The 26,492-nt window shown below is 42.6% G+C and overlaps 1 protein-coding gene across 1 annotated transcript in view; it reads right to left on the bottom strand.

Annotated features, from left to right (window-relative positions):
* The window catches only part of CLPB (ClpB family mitochondrial disaggregase), a 476,081-nt gene that overhangs the window by 324,527 nt on the left and 125,062 nt on the right, over positions 1–26,492 (bottom strand). The window contains exons 14-16 of the mRNA XM_063432786.1: positions 18,578–18,697; positions 13,105–13,209; positions 12,387–12,669 (exon numbers count right to left, since the gene is read on the bottom strand). Of these exons, the coding sequence (XP_063288856.1) occupies positions 12,421–12,669; positions 13,105–13,209; positions 18,578–18,697 (474 nt within the window). The 3' untranslated portion in view covers positions 12,387–12,420. The remainder of the gene's footprint in view (positions 1–12,386; positions 12,670–13,104; positions 13,210–18,577; positions 18,698–26,492) is intronic.

Below are 26,492 nucleotides of genomic sequence, written 5' to 3'. Positions count from 1 at the left end.
ACCACAATAGATGAAGTCATTAAATCATCATCCTTACCGCCAGCAATGTCTGCGCAAGAAGCTGAATTACAAGCTCTGACTTCAGCATGCAAAATTTCCGAAGGAAAACGTGCCAACATCTATACAGATTCAAGATATGCTCTGGGTGTGGCACATGACTTCGGCCTAATTTGGAAGACTAGAGGATTTCTTACCACCGCCGGTACACCAGTCAAACACAGCACTGCAATCAAGGAGCTAATGGATGCCCTCCTACTCCCCAAAGAAGTGGCCGTTTTGAAAATTAAGGCCCACGGGAAATTGGATACAGATGAAGCAAGGGGCAACCATTTGGCTGATCAAGCTGCTAAGTTAGCGGCCAGGGATCTGCAGGAAGTGGATGAAGAAGTGTCCGAACAAGAAGAAGAAGAAGAAGAAGTCCCTATTTTTGCTTTGCAAACTCTTCCTACTGATTTGCGAATCTTACAAGAACAACAAGCTGCAGTCACTCCTGAGGAAATCCAGAAATGGAAAAAGAAAGGAGCTGTCCAAAAGGACGGAATATATTACAACAACTTCAAATTTTGTCTTCCCAGAAATTTATACCCAGCAGTGGTCCAATGGGCACATGGGCCTGCGCACCTGTCAAAAGAATTGATGGCCGCCCTCATACAGAAGTATTATGAAGCACCTGGAATCACAACATTGATCAATAGCTTTTGCAAGGCCTGTGTCATCTGTGCAAAATGCAATCCAGGAAGACCAATTAAGGTGCCTGCGAAACACCTGGCAAAGCCCATGTACCCCTTCCAACGAATTCAAATTGACCACATCCAAATGCCCAAGAGTGGGCCCCATGAATATGCACTAGTCATAGTGGACATGTTCTCAGGATGGCCAGAGGCATACCCAGTGGCCAATATGTCTGCAAAAACAACCGCAAAGCGCCTACTTACAGATATTGTATGTAGATTCGGACTCCCAGAAGTTATTGAGAGTGATCAAGGCCCAGCCTTTACAGCAACTGTGACTAAAGAAATTTGGACTGCTCTAGGGGTGACTCTAGCCTTCCACACCCCTTACCACCCACAAAGTAGTGGTAAAGTGGAGCGCATGAATGGCACTCTAAAAACCAGAATGTTAAAAATGTCACAAGAAACAAAGATGCCCTGGCCAGAAAGCCTACCAATAGCTCTATTTAGTGTTAGACACACACCTAGAGGGAAGCATTCACTGTCTCCATATGAGGTTCTATTTGGGACAGCACCCAGACTAGGTTGTTATTATCCGCAGCAGTTGCAACTCCAATCAGATGTTTTAGTAGACTATGTAACTGAACTTGCAAATGTCCTAAACAAAATACATGCCCAAGTTTTCTCTTCAATTCCAGATCCCGAATTGGATACAGGTTCCCATAACCTACTCCCCGGAGATTGGGTCCTGGTTAAGAAGTTTGTGCGGAAAAATACCCTAGAACCGAGATTTGACGGTCCATTCCAAGTTCTCCTGATTACCGCAACCTCCGTCAAATTGGCCGGTAGGCCAAATTGGATCCACGCTTCCCACTGCAAGAAATCTCCTGCCCCAGAGGAAGCGAATATCGCACAAACATGTATCTCTGGTACATCTTCTCCTTAATTAGCCTTATGAAGGCCCAGCAAGTAGCCATTACCAAAGACATTAGTGGGTACACCTTCTGGTATAATTCATCATGCACCCAGGTGGCTACTTATACCTTTGACTATTGTGATATTGTAGAATGCCCATTTCCCACACCACAAATCCAGAGCATCTATAGAGATATCCCTCATTCGAAAGACCCATATGTTTGTGTAGTTGACAAACAATGGGGGCACAATTGTGACCATTGGGGGGCGGCGGGGTGGAATGCCGGGCCTGCCTGGGGTTACAAACCAAAGAGTGCCGTAGCTAAAGTAGATGATCATGGTAGATCGCTCCTCCAGAGAATGACTTTGAGAAAGCCTGGGGGGAGCACACCAATGAAATTAATCCTTAACATTGAGCATCCAAGCCCAACAGATGCAGACCAGTATGTGATGGGAATGTATTGGAAAAAGGGTTCCTACCAAAAATTAGGGCATTTCTACCTCAAAGATATGTGCAACTCTTCTGAGTGGCAAGGGGCCACCCATATGGTCCCTAACCCATTAAAACCCCATATCCAGACCTTTCAGGACATGATGGCCATTGCTAACCCCACCTTTGAAGATACCATGGCCGCTGAAACAGGTTTTAATGATGTAAATTTATGGTTAGAATGGATGAAATATAATGCTAATAAGCATAATAGAACTGCATGTTACGTGTGTGGAGGTGCCCGGCCTCACCTGGGTACCGTACCTTTAATCCTACCTGTAAATATAGAAGAATGTATTTTAAGCCTTTTTGCCTATCACTATAATTTTAACAGGTCCATATGTATTGCATGGACAAAGGAGTATCCTCTCCTAGCCAACGATGTCAAACCCCCTGATGGTATTACCGTATATAAAGGTAATTACACTTGCTATGCCATGTACGATGGTATTGGTAAATTTGTGGGTAACTTTTCCAAAGGCTATTGTGCTACATACAGAACTGTCCCTGTACGTCTGCTGCAACATCACACTAGGTCACTAGGGGACATTTATTGGTTGTGTGGGGATTTACAGCTAAGATCCAGAATGGACACAGAATGGTGGGGAGAGTGTACTTTGACTAAGGCCATTATGCCTATACATATTATTTCTGACACACACCTCAACACCCATGAGTTCAGCCACACTAAGGTTAAACGTGACGCCCCAGTGAAAGGAAGTTTTGATCCTCATGTATATATTGATGCCATTGGAGTGCCCAGGGGGGTGCCCAATGAGTTTAAAGCTAGGGATGAAGTTGCTGCAGGATTTGAATCAATTTTTACCATAGTTACCGCAAACAAGAATCTAAATTGGATAAATTACATTTATTATAATCAACAGCGTTTTGTCAATTACACCAGAGACGCCCTCCAGGGGTTGGCCGAACAGTTGCAGGCCACATCCCAAATGACTTTCCAGAATAGAATGGCCCTAGATATGATCTTAGCCGAAAAAGGAGGGGTTTGTAAGATTTTACCCGACACTATGACATGTTGTACCTACATCCCAGAAAACACAGGCCCTAATGGTAAAGTCACACTAGCTATAGAAAAATTAAATGACTTGTCTGAAGAGTTAAAAAGGAATTCTGGGATAAAAGATCCCTGGGAAAGATGGTTTGGTTGGATGACAGGATGGCAAAAGGCTTTAATGCAGATTGGTATGGCTATACTAATTTTTCTTTTTATTTTTGCTCTTCTCTTTTGTTGTGTCCTCCCATGTCTGAGAAAATCCCTCATGAAGACTGTTGACCAAGCAGCACCCACTTTGACCCATCTCGAAGTTGATGACCAAGAATTCCAAGACATCAACTCACCCTGTCTGCCGCTGCAAATTATCCCCTTTGTTGATAAAGTGCAGGAATTCTAGGAAGGGACTAGATTAGGGACAGCATCTGTCAGTGAATGGTAAAGGCCCCATGTGGAGAAGTGGTGGGTTAGCTGCCATGGGATACCCTTGGGTGTGAAGCGTTCGAGAGCCATACTGACGGATGGTTAGCCTATTAGGGTCAGATCTAGGGACAGCCTTGCACTTTGCATTAACATCTAGCTAGCAGCCACGGGGTTTCTGTGCCTTTGGGTTAACACGTCTTCTGATACTAACATAATAAAGTTTATCTCTTAGAATCTAACATTTCATAGGGGGGACTGATGTGGAATTATTAAAAATCTTTATTGTACTTGTATTGAATTATTGTACTAACTCCATTTTAACTTTACACTGTGACTTCGTCCTCCATTTTGTCCTCCTAACCTGACTTCTTCAATCCTCCATTTTGTCCTCATGACTTAACTTGTTCATTTTAAAACTACATTACGTGACTGAACTTCTCAACCCAATTAATACAGTAGACAAAGACCGTGTTTTCTTCAAGGACAAGTACCAGGAGGTGCTGGTTACTCCTTAAGACTTGCTGGCTACTCCTTAAGAGCTTGTAAGATAGTACAGTTTGAAGGCCACAGAACACGGTAGTAATGAAATGTTCTATTCATAAGAGACCTTGCACCTGGACATAAAGCCTGATATCACTGACCGTGTAAAATGACGCTTAGGACCCCCTTGTCCCCCACCCGTGTCCAGAATAATCCCACCTCTGATGGGTGGGCATGGGACTAACCTCTTAATTTTACTAACCAATAGGTAAGACACTAACTCCGTCACTTAACAATTAATCCAATTGATGATGTTTATTTGCTGATATTCTAATAATCAATGATGACGCAAAATGCCTCTTAAAAGGGCCTGCGCGCCCGCTTTTTCTTCACTTGCCAATAAACTTTCTCGAAGTTATTTTAACCTGAACCTCGTGTGTCAGACTTAATTACTTCAGCGTATATACGCAATTTAATTTTATTGATTTGGACAGGAACAGATAGACTTTGAACATTTTGGTTTACTTTCAAAAAGTACCATAACAAGTATATAATATGAAAAAGGAAAAGACTGAAAATGGATTACAGAGAGATCCTATATATGTAGGGAATGACAATTGGGAGGATCGCTCTGTAATCCCTTTTCAGTCTCTTCCTTTTTCAATGTGCAGCAATAACCCAGGAAACTCCTCCAGTGGCCGTCTGAGCGACAGCATCTAGAGGTGTTCATAGGCAGCAATGTAAACGCTGCACTTTCTCTGAAAAATTCAAAAGCCTGCCGGTAATTACTACACTCACCAGAACAACTACAACTACATGTCTATTAAAGCTAAACATGAAAACATAATGGATTTAGAAATATGATTCAGGAACAGCTTCCTTGCACCATAACCACTATGATGGGCTGTAACAAATGACACTAATCTGTACCCAACATTGTGTAATAATACAAGAAATGGTTATGGTGTTTGGAATGTCTCTTTAACTGTATTTTATTCTGCGATATAGTAACAGTTTACAGGGATAATATAGATGGGTTTTAGGGTGATAGAAGTCGTTTAGTACTATCTTACAGCGTCATTGCACACTCCAGCCACTCAGCAGCACTGTCCATCAACCTGTCACCCCTCCGTATAAAGTGAGATTCTCCATCTGTGTGGGTAGCATTGAGCGAAAGCCAAAGGCCATGGAGGTGGTTACTGGGGGACCCTGGTGGATATATAATATTATAAGTAATGAGTTTATGTTAAATCCCATAGCACAGTTATTTTGTTTAACTTATTAATGTAATCAGTGTGCGTTTGGTTCTGTGGATTCGCCCTTGCTGAGGTTAGTTTAGTGCCGGGTGCTTGGAATAACATTGAGCAGATCATTTGAGGGAGTATTGTTCTCTGTAACCATGTGGGAGGGACACATCCACAAAATCACCTCCTGGGTGCAGGAGTATAGAATGGCCCCCTGCTTATCCTTCACTTGTTGTCCAGAAATTCTGACATTGTAACTTAAGGTTCTTTACTCAGAATCTGTGGGAATTCAAACCATACTCTGTGTAAAGAGACACGGTCTGAGACAGCCAAATGCTGTGTAAAGAGACACGGTCTGAGACAGCCAAATGCCGTGTAAAGAGACAGCCAAATGCCATGTAAAGAGACACGGCTGAGACAGCCAAATGCCATGTAAAGAGACACGGTCTGAGACAGCCAAATGCCGTGTAAAGAGACAGCCAAATGCCATGTAAAGAGACACGGTCTGAGACAGCCAAATGCCATGTAAAGAGACACGGTCTGAGACAGCCAAATGCCGTGTAAAGAGACAGCCAAATGCCATGTAAAGAGACACGGTCTGAGACAGCCAAATGCCATGTAAAGAGACACGGTCTGAGACAGCCAAATGCCATGTAAAGAGACACGGTCTGAGACAGCCAAATGCCGTGTAAAGAGACACGGTCTGAGACAGTCAAATGCCGTGTAAAGAGACACGGTCTGAGACAGCCAAATGCCGTGTAAAGAGACACGGTCTGAGACAGCCAAATGCCATGTAAAGAGACACGGTCTGAGACAGCCAAATGCCATGTAAAGAGACACGGTCTGAGACAGCCAAATGCCATGTAAAGAGACACGGTCTGAGACAGCCAAATGCCATGTAAAGAGACACGGTCTGAGACAGCCAAATGCCATGTAAAGAGACACGGTCTGAGACAGCCAAATGCCGTGTAAAGAGACACGGTCTGAGACAGTCAAATGCCGTGTAAAGAGACACGGTCTGAGACAGCCAAATGCCGTGTAAAGAGACACGGTCTGAGACAGCCAAATGCCATGTAAAGAGACACGGTCTGAGACAGCCAAATGCCATGTAAAGAGACACGGTCTGAGACAGCCAAATGCCGTGTAAAGAGACAGCCAAATGCCATGTAAAGAGACACGGTCTGAGACAGCCAAATGCCATGTAAAGAGACACGGTCTGAGACAGCCAAATGCCATGTAAAGAGACACGGTCTGAGACAGCCAAATGCCGTGTAAAGAGACAGCCAAATGCCATGTAAAGAGACACGGTCTGAGACAGCCAAATGCCATGTAAAGAGACACGGTCTGAGACAGCCAAATGCCATGTAAAGAGACACGGTCTGAGACAGCCAAATGCTGTGTAAAGAGACACGGTCTGAGACAGCCAAATGCCATGTAAAGAGACACGGTCTGAGACAGCCAAATGCCATGTAAAGAGACATGGTCTGAGACAGCCAAATGCCGTGTAAAGAGACACGGTCTGAGACAGCCAAATGCCGTGTAAAGAGACACGGTCTGAGACAGCCAAATGCCGTGTAAAGAGACACGGTCTGAGACAGCCAAATGCCGTGTAAAGAGACACGGTCTGAGACAGCCAAATGCTGTGTAAAGAGACACGGTCTGAGAAAGCCAAATGCCGTGTAAAGAGACACGGTCTGAGACAGCCAAATGCCGTGTAAAGAGACACGGTCTGAGACAGCCAAATACCATGTAAAGAGACACGGTCTGAGACAGCCAAATGCCGTGTAAAGAGACACGGTCTGAGACAGCCAAATGCCGTGTAAAGAGACACGGTCTGAGACAGCCAAATGCCATGTAAAGAGACACGGTCTGAGACAGCCAAATGCTGTGTAAAGAGACACGGTCTGAGACAGCCAAATGCCGTGTAAAGAGACACGGTCTGAGACAGCCAAATGCCGTGTAAAGAGACACGGTCTGAGACAGCCAAATGCCATGTAAAGAGACACGGTCTGAGACAGCCAAATGCCGTGTAAAGAGACACGGTCTGAGACAGCCAAATGCCGTGTAAAGAGACACGGTCTGAGACAGCCAAATGCCATGTAAAGAGACACGGTCTGAGACAGCCAAATGCCGTGTAAAGAGACACGGTCTGAGACAGCCAAATGCTGTGTAAAGAGACACGGTCTGAGACAGCCAAATGCCGTGTAAAGAGACACGGTCTGAGACAGCCAAATGCCATGTAAAGAGACACGGTCTGAGACAGCCAAATGCCGTGTAAAGAGACACGGTCTGAGACAGCCAAATGCCGTGTAAAGAGACACGGTCTGAGACAGCCAAATGCCGTGTAAAGAGACACGGTCTGAGACAGCCAAATGCCATGTAAAGAGACGGTCTGAGACAGCCAAATGCCGTGTAAAGAGACACGGTCTGAGACAGCCAAATGCCATGTAAAGAGACACGGTCTGAGACAGCCAAATGCCATGTAAAGAGACACGGTCTGAGACAGCCAAATGCCGTGTAAAGAGACACGGTCTGAGACAGCCAAATGCTGTGTAAAGAGACACGGTCTGAGACAGCCAAATGCCGTGTAAAGAGACACGGTCTGAGAAAGCCAAATGCCGTGTAAAGAGACACGGTCTGAGACAGCCAAATGCCATGTAAAGAGACACGGTCTGAGACAGCCAAATGCCATGTAAAGAGACACGGTCTGAGACAGCCAAATGCCATGTAAAGAGACACGGTCTGAGACAGCCAAATGCTGTGTAAAGAGACACGGTCTGAGACAGCCAAATGCCGTGTAAAGAGACACGGTCTGAGACAGCCAAATGCCATGTAAAGAGACACGGTCTGAGACAGCCAAATGCCATGTAAAGAGACACGGTCTGAGACAGCCAAATGCTGTGTAAAGAGACACTGTCTGAGACAGCCAAATGCCGTGTAAAGAGACACGGTCTGAGACAGCCAAATGCCATGTAAAGAGACACGGTCTGAGACAGCCAAATGCCGTGTAAAGAGACACGGTCTGAGACAGCCAAATGCCATGTAAAGAGACACGGTCTGAGACAGCCAAATGCCGTGTAAAGAGACACGGTCTGAGACAGCCAAATGCCATGTAAAGAGACACGGTCTGAGACAGCCAAATGCCATGTAAAGAGACACGGTCTGAGACAGCCAAATGCCGTGTAAAGAGACACGGTCTGAGACAGCCAAATGCCGTGTAAAGAGACACGGTCTGAGACAGCCAAATGCTGTGTAAAGAGACACGGTCTGAGACAGCCAAATGCCATGTAAAGAGACACGGTCTGAGACAGCCAAATGCCATGTAAAGAGACAGCCAAATGCCATGTAAAGAGACACGGTCTGAGACAGCCAAATGCCATGTAAAGAGACACGGTCTGAGACAGCCAAATGCCGTGTAAAGAGACAGCCAAATGCCATGTAAAGAGACACGGTCTGAGACAGCCAAATGCCATGTAAAGAGACACGGTCTGAGACAGCCAAATGCCGTGTAAAGAGACACGGTCTGAGACAGCCAAATGCCGTGTAAAGAGACACGGTCTGAGACAGTCAAATGCCGTGTAAAGAGACACGGTCTGAGACAGCCAAATGCCGTGTAAAGAGACACGGTCTGAGACAGCCAAATGCCATGTAAAGAGACACGGTCTGAGACAGCCAAATGCCATGTAAAGAGACACGGTCTGAGACAGCCAAATGCCGTGTAAAGAGACACGGTCTGAGACAGCCAAATGCCATGTAAAGAGACACGGTCTGAGACAGCCAAATGCCATGTAAAGAGACACGGTCTGAGACAGCCAAATGCCGTGTAAAGAGACAGCCAAATGCCATGTAAAGAGACACGGTCTGAGACAGCCAAATGCCATGTAAAGAGACACGGTCTGAGACAGCCAAATGCCATGTAAAGAGACACGGTCTGAGACAGCCAAATGCTGTGTAAAGAGACACGGTCTGAGACAGCCAAATGCCGTGTAAAGAGACACGGTCTGAGACAGCCAAATGCCATGTAAAGAGACATGGTCTGAGACAGCCAAATGCCGTGTAAAGAGACACGGTCTGAGACAGCCAAATGCCGTGTAAAGAGACACGGTCTGAGACAGCCAAATGCCGTGTAAAGAGACACGGTCTGAGACAGCCAAATGCCGTGTAAAGAGACACGGTCTGAGACAGCCAAATGCTGTGTAAAGAGACACGGTCTGAGAAAGCCAAATGCCGTGTAAAGAGACACGGTCTGAGACAGCCAAATGCTGTGTAAAGAGACACTGTCTGAGACAGCCAAATGCCGTGTAAAGAGACACGGTCTGAGACAGCCAAATGCCATGTAAAGAGACACGGTCTGAGACAGCCAAATGCCGTGTAAAGAGACACGGTCTGAGACAGCCAAATGCCATGTAAAGAGACACGGTCTGAGACAGCCAAATGCCATGTAAAGAGACACGGTCTGAGACAGCCAAATGCCGTGTAAAGAGACACGGTCTGAGACAGCCAAATGCCGTGTAAAGAGACACGGTCTGAGACAGCCAAATGCCATGTAAAGAGACACGGTCTGAGACAGCCAAATGCCATGTAAAGAGACACGGTCTGAGACAGCCAAATGCCGTGTAAAGAGACACGGTCTGAGACAGCCAAATGCCGTGTAAAGAGACACGGTCTGAGACAGCCAAATGCTGTGTAAAGAGACACGGTCTGAGACAGCCAAATGCTGTGTAAAGAGACACTGTCTGAGACAGCCAGGACTGTGCATTGTAAAAGAGACAAGGTGTAAGGAGACGGCCAAATTCCATGTTAAGAGACAGATGGATTTATGCTGTGTAAAGAGATAGACAGTAGAGCATTAACCGCTGGGACACCCGTGTCACGGGAGATAGGACTTCTCGTACGTGTTCCCTTAATTATACTTTGTATCGTCAGATGTTTCCCTGCATTCGGATGGAATTGTCCCCTCTGTTCAGTTACCGAACAGATTCTGTGGGGTCCCCTTAATCGCAAATCATGTTTAGGCTTGATTGGAAGATTGTGTTTGAGTATTAATCTGTGGATAGGTATTAATGTCTCTTTTGCATATGATATTGGAACACAAGGCCGGTTCATAGCAGACAGGGACTCAAGACATATGACAAATTAATCAGACTTTCAGGCCACTTATGTGTGACTTCGCACTCCTTACAGAGTAGCTCTGCTGGGGTCCCAGCTTCAAAGAGGAATTTATGTTGTAAGCCAAGACCTCCCATACAATCCAATGAACCCCTTTTGAAATTGACAATACCACCTCTACCAGGCAGCCAGGTCATATATGCACTTACATAACTTTCGTTTTACCGAATCGTTCTAAGTGCTTTTTGGATATGTTGTGCGCTCAGATCGGGGCTATTCAGGAATATAATTTTTGTGGGGTTCCGATGCTGTTGTCATGTATTTTTGTGATATGTAAAAATTGTATGTATGTTTTCCTATTTGAGAGATAATTGGATTAGCTTAATTGGAGCTCAATTATCTCTCAAACACAATGGCTTGTGGGACGGAAACCCCTGTGATTTTGTATTGGAAACCCCATGCTAGGGGCACTGGATAAAAAGCAGAGTGTGGCCTAATAAAGATTAGGCAGATTGCTGCTTTTACCCAATATGATTGGTTGCGTCCATTATATTAGGGAAACTCTACACAAACTGAATACTTTCACTATATTCAGCACATCTGGAATTAGGACTAGTGGAGGATTGAAGGAAAAACGTCAAGAGACTCCCGAACCCGTGACAATCCCATCAGTGCTTTTCCCTCCTATATTGTTGGACAGAATCTCCCATTACTGTCCGAGGGGATCTTGTCCTTTGTCAGAATATAATGTTTTTAGTATAGGATCTAATAAAACAAAAAAACGATGGGTGCTAAATTACTCGGAATTTGATAGATATTTATTTCACCAGAAAGAACGAGATAGAAATGATACACACGGCAGTCCTCGTGGCGTACCGGATGATTTACCATGATTCTAATCCAGCCAATATTTTATTTAGCGAGATGAGCAGTCCCTACCAGTTTACATTTATGGCTGTGTTGGTGTGGTTGGGACAAGGAGTCTTGACTGGCCACGTGTCTTTTGGATGTATGGCTGGGATAAGGAGTCTTGACTGGCCACGTGTCTTTTGGATGTATGGCTGGGATAAGGAGTCTTGACTGGCCACGTGTCTTTTGGATGTATGGCTGGGATAAGGAGTCTTGACTGGCCACGTGTCTTTTGGATGTATGGCTGGGATAAGGAGTCTTGACTGGCCACGTGTCTTTTGGATGTATGGCTGGGATAAGGAGTCTTGACTGGCCACGTGTCTTTTGGATGTATGGCTGGGATAAGGAGTCTTGACTGGCCACGTGTCTTTTGGATGTATGGCTGGGATAAGGAGTCTTGACTGGCCACGTGTCTTTTGGATGTATGGCTGGGATAAGGAGTCTTGACTGGCCATGTGTCTTTTGGATGTATGGCTGGGATAAGGAGTCTTGACTGGCCACGTGTCTTTTGGATGTATGGCTGGGATAAGGAGTCTTGACTGGCCACGTGTCTTTTGGATGTATGGCTGGGATAAGGAGTCTTGACTGGCCACGTGTCTTTTGGATGTATGGCTGGGATAAGGAGTCTTGACTGGCCACGTGTCTTTTGGATGTATGGCTGGGATAAGGAGTCTTGACTGGCCACGTATCTTTTGGATGTATGGCTGTAAGGATTCCTATTTAGCCAGGTGTTTATTGGTTACATAGTCAGGGAGGTTGGCATTAAGTCACATTTCTTTTGGATTTATGGCGAGTGTTGCTGGAATAAATATTCCAGAATGGCCATGTGTCGTCTTGAAGTAGTGTGGCTTCCAAATGGAGTCTTGTTTGGTCCATGTGTTTAATTATGCTGGATGTTCAGTTGTTTAAATGTCAGGGACGTTATGATAACGTGTCCTAATCTGCTATATGTTCATTGGTTGCATAGTCAGGTACGTTATGAGGAGTCCTAATTTGCTAGATGTTCATTGGTTGCATAGTCAGGGACGTTATGAGGAGTCCTAATCTGCCAGGTGTTCATTGGTTGCATGGACAGCACAGCTAGAATAGGTTCTCTCAATCAGTGTGGGTGTTTATTTAAAACATTGTCAGGCTGTATGAGTGATGATCTGTAAGTCTCTTCTGGGTTCAGAAAGCCACGTTTTCTGGACTAAGTGGCTCCTGAATATCCAGTTTTCGGTTCTTGCTGCCTTGCTCTACAATTTCCAGACGCAGCCTGGGACCCTTTCTGCCAGTGTTGTCCTTCTCCTTGTCCAGACCTCCGCCTTTCAGGAGAGATTTATCAGAATCATCCACCGTAATCCGGATTGTACAGCCGTGGGGCAGCAAATCTTGCTCATAGGCAGCAGCTAACTGGTTAACTACCCGCCTGTCCACCTGCGGAATAATAAAAAAAAAAGTGCATGTTTACTGGATTGTGTGTTTAAGTAGTACAGCACACCCACTTTATTTAAATAAACTCAATAAATAATATCAAAAAATGATTCTCCAAATTTACCAAATTTCCTTGTTGGCTACTTTAACCCAAGTTAGCAATTCATTACTTAATAAAATAAAATCCTCAATCTCTTCATATGCATTAGCAATATTACCAGAACACGAAGCAGCACAAAGTAATGTATGAGGAAGGAAGGAGGAGGTTCTAAGCAGTGAACTCCGTTAGGACCATGGTCTAAGCAAGAAGGAGCCGTAAGCAACTCCTGAGTCTAATCAGAAGAAACTATGTGAAAATGTAAATCTAGATGTTCCCATTGACTCCTGAGAACTGGAATGGTGAGCATTGGATGACATTAAATTGTAGAAAAGCTTTACCTCGTGCTTTATAGACCGAGCACCATAGTGCACATTGTATCCATCTGCAAGAACATCCATGACCTCGCGGTCCCACAGCAGCGTGATATCATGTCTCTGCTTGGCCTGAGGAAAATGTAAAAGGAAGACGCAGATTTACTCACCCACACCTTGTTTATTCCCTCCCCTGCTTCATCACAAAATATTATTTCTCCCAATCTTCTATATGACTTCCCCCTTACCCACCCATATATAACTCGAGCAGCATTCTTCGGAACTGACAGTCTCCTGTACACACTGAGAATACACACTGAGAATTGTTCTAGAATACAACACATATTGCCCTCAAAACCACACTTTCAAAAATGGAGATTTTCTAGTTTGAAATTTCAGTTGTATTTAATTTACTGCAAGTTTATATTTAGCTCCCACAACTCTTCTTCCACTCGGAAACCACGTCTACTTCTCTCCAAAGAAACCACGTCTACTTCTCTGCAAAGATCTCCTCACTTTTACTCAGTGCTACGTGTCCACTATCAACAATCATGACCAAGAACATGCCGTTTATGTCAAGGACATGATGAATGTAATCATAAAAATCCGCCCCTTTTCTCAATTGTCACAAATAATGCTCTGTTCTTCCTCGCTCTTCACTCAAACAGTAAATAAAATTTCTGCTGAAGGAGACCCTGCATCTCCACGATGGAATTGCAACAACTTAATCTGCCTCCATCATGGAGCTATAACCGCACTTGCCTCCACCTTTACCAGACAACCCCTATCTCCTCCACAACTGTCAAACATCAACCCCACCTTCCTTTACCATTGTCTCACAACAACCACACTACCCCTGCCATACAACAACCCCTCCACCACTCCTGCAACACTCAAACTACCACCACCACTGCATAACAACTCCACCTACCTTTACCATTGTCCCACAACAACCACACTACCCCTGCCATACAACAAACCCGGCACCCATCCTTCAACACTCAAACTACCACAACCACCACCACTGCATAACTCCACCTTCCTTTACCAGTGTCCCACAACAACCATACTACCCCTGCCATACAACAACCCCCTCCACCCCTGCAACACTCGAACTATCACCACCACCACCACTGCATAACAACCCCACCTTCCTTTACCATTGTCCCACAACAACCACACTAACCCTGCCATACAACAAACCCGGCACCCATCCTTCAACACTCAAACTACCACAACCACCACCACTGCATAACTCCACCTTCCTTTACCAGTGTCCCACAACAACCATACTACCCCTGCCATACAACAACCCCCTCCACCCCTGCAACACTCGAACTATCACCACCACCACCACTGCATAACAACCCCACCTTCCTTTACCATTGTCCCACAACAACCACACTAACCCTGCCATACAACATCCCAACACCCCTCCTGCAACACTCAAACTACCACCACCATCACCACTGCATAACATCCCCACCTTCCTTCACCATTGTCCCACAACAACCACACTACCACCACCACTGCATAACAACCCCACCTTCCTCTTCCATTGTCCCACAACAACCACACTACCACAACCACCCTCACCACTGCATAACAACCCTACCTTCCTGTACCATTGTCCCACAACCACACTACTTCCAACACTGCATAATAACCCCAACTTGCTTTACCATTGTCCCACAACAGCCACACAACTACCACCTCCACTTCGTAACAACCTAAACGTCCTTTGCCATTGTCCCACAACAACCACCCTACTAGCACCATCACCACCACTACCACTGCATAACAACCCCACCTTCCTTTACACTACCCCTGCATACAACCCACCCCTGTCCTGCAACACCCAAACAACAACCACCACCACTGCATAACAACCCCACCGTCCTTTACACTACCCCTGAATACAACCCACCCCTGTCCTGCAACACCCAAACAACCACCACCACCACATAACCTCACCGTCCTTTACCAATGTCCCACAACAGCCACAATTCTACCACTACCATCACCACAATTGCATTACAACCCCAACCTTTCTTTACAACACCTCTAGGTAGCAACCACCCCACCCTCCTCCACCATAACGGTCTCTCTGTAAAGTAAAAATAGCTGTCAGGCCTATACAGTGATGGAAATAAGTATTTGATCCTCTGCTGATTTTGAACGTTTGCCCACTGACAAAGATATAATCAGTCTATCATTTTAATGGTAGGTGTATTTTAACAGTGAAAGACTGAATAACCCCCAAAAATTCAGAAAAACGCATGTCAAAAAAAGTTATAAATTGATTTGTATGTCAATGAGGGAAATACGTATTTGACCTCTTTGACTTAGCACTTGGTGGCAAAACCCTTGTTGGCAATCACAGAGGTCAGACGTTTCTTGTAGCTGGCCACCAGGTTTTCACACATCTAAGGAGGGATTTTCTCCCCCTCCAAGACATTAAGGTTTCGAGGCTGACGTTTGGCAACTCGAACCTTCAGCTCCCTCCACTGATTTTCTATAGGATTAAGGTCTGGAGACTGGCTAGGCCACTTCAGTACCTTAATTTGCTTTTTCTTGAGCCACTCCTTTGTTGCCTTGGCTGTGTGCGTTTTTATGCTGGAATACCCATCCACGATGGCCCTGTCCATCGTCCCTTTGATGCGGTGCAGTTGTCTTGTCCCCTTAGCAGAAAAACATCCCCAAAGCATAATGTTTCCACCTCCATGTTTGACGGTGGGGATGGCTTTCTTAGGGTCATACGCAGCATTCCTCCTCCTCCAAACACAGCGAGTTGAGGCCAACGAGCCTGATTTTGGTCTCATCTGACCACAACATTTTCATCCAGTTCTTCCCTGAATCATTCAGAGGTTCATTGGCAAACTTCAGATGGAACTGTTCATGTGATTTCTTGAGCAGGGGGACCCTTAGGGGTGCTGCAGGATTTCAGTCCTTCATGGCATAGTGTGTTACCAATTGTTTTCTTGGTGACTATGGTCCCAGTTGCCTTGAGATCATTAACCAGATCCTCCCGTGTAGTTCTGGGCTGATTCCTCACTGTTCTCATGATCATTGAAACTCAACAAGGTGAGATCTTGCATGGAGCACCAGACCGATGGAGACTGACAGTTATTTTGTGTTTCTTCCATTTGCGAATAATCGCATCAACTGTTCTTGTAGCCCATTCCAGCCTTGTGCAGGTCTACAATTTTGTCCCCGACATCCTTGGTCTTGCCCATGGTGGAGATCTTGGAATCTGATTGATTGCTTCTCTGGACAGATGTCTTATATACAGGTAACGAGTTGAGATTAGGAACACTCCATTTAAGAGAGTGCTCCTAATCTCAGCTCGTTACCTGTATAAAAGACACATGGGAGCCAGAAATCTTGCTGATTGATAGGGGATCAAATACTTATTTCACTCATTGACATGCAAATCAATTTATAACTTTGTTTACATGCGTTTTCCTGGATTCTTTTTTGTTATTCTGTCTCTCACTGTTAAAATACACCTACCATTAACATTATAGACTCATCATCTCTTTGTCAGTGGACAAATGTTCAAAATCAAATACTTTTTTCCCCCTCACTGTAAGTACTCTATGGCAAATCAAAGTTATTGGCAGTTTATTTATCAATGTCCTAGCATGCGGGTTCTGCAAGTGTTTTAACTCTGTGACTGCCAGGTTAGAGAGAAACATGCTGCATTGCACACACGGCTGGCATGCCAAGGGTTAAGAGAGTCCTGCTAATTTTAAAGAAAGATGGACAATTGCCTGCCTGTGACTTAATGAAGGTTTGTGACTGTGCAGGGCTAGTCCTCAGTGTACATCCTGCACAGTGACTAATACAGCTCTCCATTCTCTGCTAATGAGTCTGTCTCTGTGGATATCCCTGAGGTCACAGAGAACACAGGAACCCTGGAGTCAAGTGAAGGGTTTACTGAGTAATGATCACTGGGGTTCACCAGTAATTGCAGATTGTCTCCACGCTTAACCTTCCCAGTATTACTCTCCTCCAAGGCTTAACCACCCAGAGGGGTCTACATAACTGTAATGTCAGGTTCCTAAAGGCTTACACACTTCTCAGGGACTCTCCATCTGGGGTCCGTATAGCAGAAGAACTATTTTACAGATGATTTTACTGATTATTTTAGGAAATCCATATGAAAATGCTACTCTAAGGGGTAATATATCCTTATTATTTGCCACCTAACACGTATATAAAGGGTTATCCACTAAACTGAGAATAATGCAGAGTCATTTGGTTATTATAGCCAAGAATTGACCATTCCCTGAATAATAATCTTTTTATGAACCATGTGTATGGCTGGCTGTTCCAATCAGCACGGAGTATACCCTCGTGTGATGAAGCCCAGTGCCATTCATTACATAGTTCACCTTTCACAGGATATAGAATAGGTGTACCTGGGTGGAGATAGCTGCCTACAAGGAACGTTTAATGAAAGTTAGCAGAGAATTGGTGAAAAGACATCTGGTTTCTGCTCAATTAAACTATGGGTTTAAAGATAAGGGAGGATATAGCATTCAGCCACGTTAAGCAGATATGTGGAAGTCAGAGATTTGATTTTCTAACGAAGCTGCATGGCACTCGCTGAGCCCTGTAACATTGAGCAGCGCATGGCACTCGCTGAGCCCTGTAACATTGAGCAGCGCAGGGCCTCGATGGCCCTGTAACATTGAGCAGCGCAGGGCCTCGATGGCCCTGTTAATAAGCACGGTGCAGCGGTCACAAAAGCCTCATTCTTCTTGATGGAAAGTTAGGATAAAGAGGTTTCAGTAAAAGCCCAGCGCAGGGCTTCAGCCGGGGGTCTTCCTTCCAGCTGCCCTCTGACTGCGAGTCACAGCCCCAGAATTATCCTGGACAAGCATTGTGGTTGTCGTGGAAACACTACATTTAAGGTCAGTTTAAAACCAGGTCTCAGGGGATCATTCTTTGTCACTTCAAACCAAATTAAAGGCTTGTGCTGTGTTTAAGCCATCGTAATGTCCAAACAGAGCGTCACAATGTTCGCAACATGCGTCCTCACATCGCTATATGAACGAGATCTACACTTCTGGCAACTCAAAACGGGGCCCACGGTGTTAATTCAATCAATATAAATAGCAGACAATATACAAAAGGCAAACTATAATACAGAACTAATAGTGTTAGAATACAAGCCTCACTTTAACACCGCAGCTTTAATTTCTAGGCTTTGTCCTATTTTATCCTCTAATGCTAGAGATGGAGAGATAGCCTAGTCAGCAACATCATTCCCTCACTGTCCAACTTGTCTAGGGTGGGTCACATAATTAGACCGACAGACAAAATCAGGCAGTGAGAAGTGGGTAATTGGCTCTGAGACCCAGTTTCAGAGCATGGTGCTGCAAAGGATTACGTATTCTTCATGATTATTTACTGAGAAGGTACCTGGTACATTCATGGGGGCTGCACCAGGTGGGGCTAGTATTAATGAAAAATACGTGGGTTGCAGGCATACCTTCTTGGCCCATGTGTTGAGCTCTTTGGTAACAAGTTGGAAGAGTTCGGAGCGAGAGAAAGGCAAAAAGTAGACAATTTCATTGATGCGTCCTAGGAACTCATCTCTCCGGAAGTGAGCCTGTAGGTGAGAAGACAGTAAGACACATTCTACTACAAGAAGAGAAACTTATCAGATTAAAAAAAACCTTGTTTAGCAACACAGCCAGGCACCAAGACAGGATATGTCCTCTCATGGTAGAAACCACAGAAATTGGACTTATTTTAGATGTCTATATTACCCTTCACATAGCGCCCACAAGTCCAAATAATCATACTAAAGCACAACTGGTAATGCATTGGATTTATTTATACACGGGTAAGGAAAGCAATGACTAGAATTGGGGAATAATACAAGTCTACAAGAATGACCTTAAAATGGAGCAACATACGATTGGAAAAAACCTCTCACGTGTTGGCTTATAACAGACCAAATATTATCCCTTCCAAAGGGTATGTATACAAAACGGCGTTTCCTTCAGGATGGGTATGCGATGTGGTATAGCAGCATATGCAGAGACCTCCAATCAAACATTATTAGAAAAAGGCTTAAAATTCGCTCCGACTACTGGGATAAAACCTTTTGACCTCTTTTTGGACAACCAAAAATTTCTAAAGAAGCTAACAATAAAACGTTTTTTTGAAAAACGCAATTTGACTAAAACAAATGAGAATTTTCCGCTTACACATATAGATACCACAGATATATCTGAATGTCCCTTAGAGGACTGTCCCAATGTTTTTTCATCTTTGAAAAGAAGGTCCAATTTCTATCCATCGCATGAAAAAGGAAAGTATTTGGAGGTATTTAATGATTTAGTTCAGAATGACCTCGATAAAATCCATTGGAAACATAGCGACTCTAAACACAATTTAACTAATAGAGAAAGACAGGCTCTCAATCACCTTAAAAAGAATCATAATTTAGTCATAAAAGAGGCCGATAAAGGGGGGGGGACGGTCATCATGAGCAGAACATACTATATGCAGGAAGCCTACAGAATTCTAGAGGATGAATCCACCTATAAAAAACTTGTACAAAACCCTACCAAGTCCTTTTTGGAGGATCTTAGAGCTTTACTCCAAATAGGTCTAGACCAAGGGATTATTTCTCCCAAAGAATTTCAGTATATCTTTAATCCAACATGTAAGATAGCGATTTTTTATTTCCTTCCGAAGATCCACAAGTGTTTGACGACCCCTCCAGGTCGGCCAATCATTAGTGGGATCAACTCATTATCTTGTAACCTTTCCGAATATGTGGATTTTTTCCTTAAGCCTTTTGTTTCTTTATGTCCTTCCTTTATAAAATACACCACTCATATTCTCCAAACTTTACAATCTTTTACCTGGAAATCTTCCTATATACTAGCCACGGTGGATGTTACCTCCCTGTACTCCAATATCCCCCATATTAAGGGTTTGGAGGTTATCAGGGACGTTCTAATCCAACAACATACTTTAAGTTCTAAGCAAGTTGATTTTTTGGTGTCCTGCATTCATTTTGTTTTAACCAAGAACTTTTTTTGGTTTGATTCGAATTTTTATTTACAGCAGTGTGGCGTCGCCATGGGGACGAGGTTTTCCCCCAGTTTTGCGAACTTATATGTATCCCATTGGGAGGATTCATGCATCCAATTGGGACCACATCCGGGGGGTAGCCTCGTCCTATGGCGACGCTACATTGATGACGTGCTCATTATCTGGGAAGGAGAGGAACAAGGTTTGAAGAATTTTATTGATACTATCAATTCTAATCAATACAACCTAAACTTTACTTTTAATATTAGTACTACTACCATAGATTTCTTGGACCTAACTCTATACATAGAAAATGAGATTCTCCATACTAAAACTTTCTTTAAGAAGACCGATTGTAATACCGCTATAAAAAAGACCAGTTTACACCATCCAATATGGCTCAATAATGTCCCAAAGGGCCAAATAACTAGAATGAGGAGAAATTGTTCTAATGTGCAGATGTTCGAAGAACAATCAAAAATAATACAAAACAGATATGTTGAAAAAGGTTATAATGCAGATCAAATAGAAAAAGATATTATAAAAATAAAAAATAGAGAACGTGCAGAATTTTTAATGGATAAAGATAAAAATAAGAATAAAACCATAGGATGTAAAAATCAAACTACTGACGGCCATAGGGAGTTTGCCTTCATTACGAAGTATAGCTCTCAGGCTAAAAAAATTGAAAAAGTTCTCAAAAAACATTGGGCCATCTTGAAAAAAGACGACATCTTAGGAGATAAGATACCAGAAAAACCTGTAGTCATATACAGAAAAGCAGACAATTTAAAAAATAAATTAGCACCTAGTCTTTTACCAAATTTGTTGAAAAGTCCAAAATTGAATTTTCTCCAGTCACAAAAGACGCCAGGCTTTCATAAATGTGGGGCATGTTCCACATGCACCCACCAAAAAAGAAGGACTATATCCTTTACAGGATCTTACACCAACCAAACATATAACATAAAGAAATTTGTACACTGCACATCCACATATGTAATTTATCTTTTACAATGTGGATGTGGTGCCCAGTATGTGGGTAGGACCATCAGAACTTTGCACACTCGCCTTCGAGAACACTTTAACAATATTAGGACACATAAGGAGGAACATAGTGTCCCTAACCATTGCAACTCCTGTAGTTTGTTTCAATGGTCGACCTTCGTCGCCATTGGAATAGATCAAGTCACAACAAATTGGAGAGGAGGAAGTAAAACTAATGACCTAGCTAGGAAAGAAGCCTTCTGGATCTACACGTTAAATACCCTAAATATGGGCCTCAACCAGGATATTGATCTAGGGGGGCTTTTGTAGTCTATATAATATAGTGATTCTTTTGAGACATTTTTAGTTTTTTAGGGTATATTTTGGTTTTATGCATCTAGTATGACTATTATTCTGTATTTTCTTGGTATTTTATTGTGTTAGTTTTTGGGTGTATTTGTGACACCTATATATTTATATTTGTATTTTTATTTTTTATGTATGGTTTACTGATGGTTTTTTTCTTGTTCTTGTTTCCATTTTTATTATTATTATTTCTATTCCTTCCGTTTTTATTTATTCTTTGTCCCCCTTATTATTTATTATTTTTTGTTCCCCCCCCTGTTTGTTGGGCTTGAGCCCATACAGTCTTTATCTGTTTCCATTAGTGTTCCGTAGTTCCGCCCTGGGCGCTCGGCTTTTCGCTGCAACCTTTTGGTTGCCGGAATTGCCGTGCGTTCCACGGTGGAACGCGGAAGCGTTTTCAGTCCTAAGTGATAGGACGGCAAGCGTTCCACAGTGGAACGCGGAAATAGCTCTTCCTCACACAGACGGCCGGAACACGTCATCACGTCCGGCCAATCAACAACCGGCAAACACGAAACCCGGAAGTATGTTCTCCGGTTCGCGGCAAAACGAAAGACCTTGAAGCCCTATATAAAGAAAGGACTATAGGAACGTTACTGCATATCCCTGAAGAAGTCTAGAAGACGAAACGCGTTGGATACCAGCTAGAGACTTTATATGTTTTTGGCTTTGCTTTTTATTGTTCATTTTACCACAGAGGGATTCCGTTTTCTCCTGGGTACCACTTGTTTAGTGGAGACAAGCTGCTTTTACCTTTTATTGATGTAAGTGCATTTTGTACTAATACATTCTCTTTTTTACTACAATACTGCTCTATATATCTTTTTGCCTTTGAGGATTGGAGGTCTCTGCATATGCTGCTATACCACATCGCATACCCATCCTGAAGGAAACGCCGTTTTGTATACATACCCTTTGGAAGGGAGACAGGCGCTGATCTCCAGTATAATCTTGTAAGTTCTCTACCTCCGGGTCTGAACCACTCATTATTGTACATACTTCACCATTGTGTGATTTTTTATACATTCTAGATATCCTGGAAATTGTTGTGTCATTTTATACACAGGTCGTATTTTTATGATATTTGCTCTGCTACCCCTTTAATCTGTACGGTCACTTGTTGGTGCAGTACAGATTTGCCCCTTTGTTACTATTATTTGGGTGTATGTGAGGTACACTTTTGGGTGTTTAGCATTGCTTTTTGGTTCTTTTGGGATAAAATACAGTACATTTCTCTTTTTTATATCTAGACCAAATATTATAGCACTGTCGTGAAATACGGTAATTACCAGGCTTACAGGACTACGGACACAGGAAGATATTTATCAAAGCTTGCCCTGTTTATACATAATATGATTCCTTATTCAGAAGCAGGGCTCGCTCTGTTTATACACTATAAAAATCCATAGATAGAAGCAGGGCTCGCTCTGTTTATACACTATATAAATCCATAGATAGATAGAAGCAGGGCTCGCTCTGTTTATACACTATATAAATCCATAGATAGATAGAAGCAGGGCTCGCTCTGTTTATACACTATATAAATCCATAGATAGATAGAAGCAGGGCTCGCTCTGTTTATACACTATATAAATCCATAGATAGAAGCAGGGCTCGCTCTGTTTATACACTATATAAATCCATAGATAGAAGCAGGACTCGCTCTGTTTATACACTATATAAATCCATAGATAGAAGCAGGGCTCGCTCTGTTTATACACTATATAAATCCATAGATAGATAGAAGCAGGGCTCGCTCTGTTTATACACTATATAAATCCATAGATAGATAGAAGCAGGGCTCGCTCTGTTTATACACTATATAAATCCATAGATAGATAGAAGCAGGGCTCGCTCTGTTTATACACTATATAAATCCATAGATAGAAGCAGGGCTCGCTCTGTTTATACACTATAAAAATCCATAGATAGATAGAAGCAGGGCTCGCTCTGTTTATACACTATATAAATCCATAGATAGAAGCAGGGCTCGCTCTGTTTATACACTATATAAATCCATAGATAGAAGCAGGGCTCGCTCTGTTTATACACTATAAAAATCCATAGATAGATAGAAGCAGGACTCACTCTGTTTATACACTATATAAATCCATAGATAGAAGCAGGGCTCGCTCTGTTTATACACTATATAAATCCATAGATAGAAGCAGGGCTCGCTCTGTTTATACACTATATAAATCCATAGATAGATAGTAGCAGGGCTCGCTCTGTTTATACACTATATAAATCCATAGATAGATAGAAGCAGGGCTCGCTCTGTTTATACACTATATAAATCCATAGATAGATAGAAGCAGGACTCACTCTGTTTATACACTATATAAATCCATAGATAGATAGAAGCAGGGCTCGCTCTGTTTATACACTATATAAATCCATAGATAGATAGAAGCAGGACTCACTCTGTTTATACACTATATAAATCCATAGATAGATAGAAGCAGGGCTCGCTCTGTTTATACACTATATAAATCCATAGATAGATAGAAGCAGGGCTCGCTCTGTTTATACACTATATAAATCCATAGATAGATAGATAGAAGCAGGACTCGCTCTGTTTATACACTATATAAATCCATAGATAGATAGTAGCAGGGCTCGCTCTGTTTATACACTATATAAATCCATAGATAGATAGAAGCAGGGCTCGCTCTGTTTATACACTATATAAATCCATAGATAGATAGAAGCAGGGCTCGCTCTGTTTATACACTATATAAATCCATAGATAGATAGAAGCAGGGCTCGCTCTGTTTATACACTATATAAATCCATAGATAGATAGAAGCAGGGCTCGCTCTGTTTATACACTATATAAATCCATAGATAGATAGAAGCAGGGCTCACTCTGTTTATACACTATATAAATCCATAGATAGATAGAAGCAGGGCTCGCTCTGTTTATACACTATATAAATCCATAGATAGATAGAAGCAGGGCTCGCTCTGTTTATACACTATATAAATCCATAGATAGATAGAAGCAGGGCTCGCTCTGTTTATACACTATATAAATCCATAGATAGATAGAAGCAGGGCTCGCTCTGTTTATACACTATATAAATCCATAGATAGATAGAAGCAGGACTCGCTCTGTTTATACACTATATAAATCCATAGATAGAAGCAGGGCTCGCTCTGTTTATACACTATATAAATCCATAGATCGATAGAAGCAGGGCTCGCTCTGTTTATACACTATATACATCCATAGATAGATAGAAGCAGGGCTCGCTCTGTTTATACACTATATAAATCCATAGATAGATAGAAGCAGGGCTCGCTCTGTTTATACACTATATAAATCCATAGATAGATAGAAGCAGGACTCGCTCTGTTTATACACTATATAAATCCATAGATAGAAGCAGGGCTCGCTCTGTTTAAACACTATATAAATCCATAGATAGATAGAAGCAGGACTAGCTCTGTTTATACACTATATAAATCCATAGATAGATAGAAGCAGGCCTCGCTCTGTTTATACACTATATAAATCCATAGATAGATAGAAGCAGGCCTCGCTCTGTTTATACACTATATAAATCCATAGATAGATAGAAGCAGGGCTCGCTCTGTTTATACACTATATAAATCCATAGATGGATAGAAGCAGGACTCGCTCTGTTTATACACTATATAAATCCATAGATAGATAGAAGCAGGGCTCGCTCTGTTTATACGTTATATAAATCCATAGATAGATAGAAGCAGGGCTCGCTCTGTTTATACGTTATATAAATCCATAGATAGATAGAAGCAAGGCTCGCTCTGTTTATACACTATATAAATCCATAGATAGATAGAAGCAGGGCTCGCTCTGTTTATACGTTATATAAATCCATAGATAGATAGAAGCAGGGCTCGCTCTGTTTATACACTATATAAATCCATAGATAGAAGCAGGGCTCGCTCTGTTTATACACTATATAAATCCATAGATAGATAGAAGCAAGGCTCGCTCTGTTTATACACTATATAAATCCATAGATAGAAGCAGGGCTCGCTCTGTTTATACACTATATAAATCCATAGATAGATAGAAGCAGGGCTCGCTCTGTTTATACACTATATAAATCCATAGATAGAAGCAGGGCTCGCTCTGTTTATACACTATATAAATCCATAGATAGATAGAAGCAGGGCTCGCTCTGTTTATACACTATATAAATCCATAGATAGATAGAAGCAGGGCTCGCTCTGTTTATACACTATATAAATCCATAGATAGATAGAAGCATGACTCGCTCTGTTTATACACTATATAAATCCATAGATAGATAGAAGCAGGGCTCGCTCTGTTTATACACTATATAAATCCATAGATAGATAGAAGCATGACTCGCTCTGTTTATACACTATATAAATCCATAGATTGATAGAAGCAGGGCTCGCTCTGTTTATACACTATATAAATCCATAGATAGATAGAAGCAGGGCTCGCTCTGTTTATACACTATATAAATCCATAGATAGATAGATAGAAGCAGGACTCGCTCTGTTTATACACTATATAAATCCATAGATAGATAGAAGCAGGGCTCGCTCTGTTTATACACTATATAAATCCATAGATAGATAGAAGCAGGGCTCACTCTGTTTATACACTATATAAATCCATAGATAGATAGAAGCAGGGCTCGCTCTGTTTATACACTATATAAATCCATAGATGGATAGATAGAAGCAGGGCTCGCTCTGTTTATACACTATATAAATCCATAGATAGAAGCAAGCTCGCTCTGTTTATACACTATATAAATCCATAGATAGATAGAAGCAGGACTCGCTCTGTTTATACACTATATAAATCCATAGATAGATAGAAGCAGGGCTCGCTCTGTTTATACACTATATAAATCCATAGATAGAAGCAGGGCTCGCTCTGTTTATACACTATATAAATCCATAGATAGATAGAAGCAGGGCTCGCTCTGTTTATACACTATATAAATCCATAGATAGAAGCAGGGCTCGCTCTG

The sequence above is a fragment of the Pelobates fuscus genome, chromosome 1, assembly GCF_036172605.1.
Source record: "Pelobates fuscus isolate aPelFus1 chromosome 1, aPelFus1.pri, whole genome shotgun sequence".
Taxonomy (NCBI): domain Eukaryota; kingdom Metazoa; phylum Chordata; class Amphibia; order Anura; family Pelobatidae; genus Pelobates; species Pelobates fuscus.
Note: the sequence above shows the minus strand (reverse complement) of the source record. Positions and strands in the feature narration are given on the sequence as shown.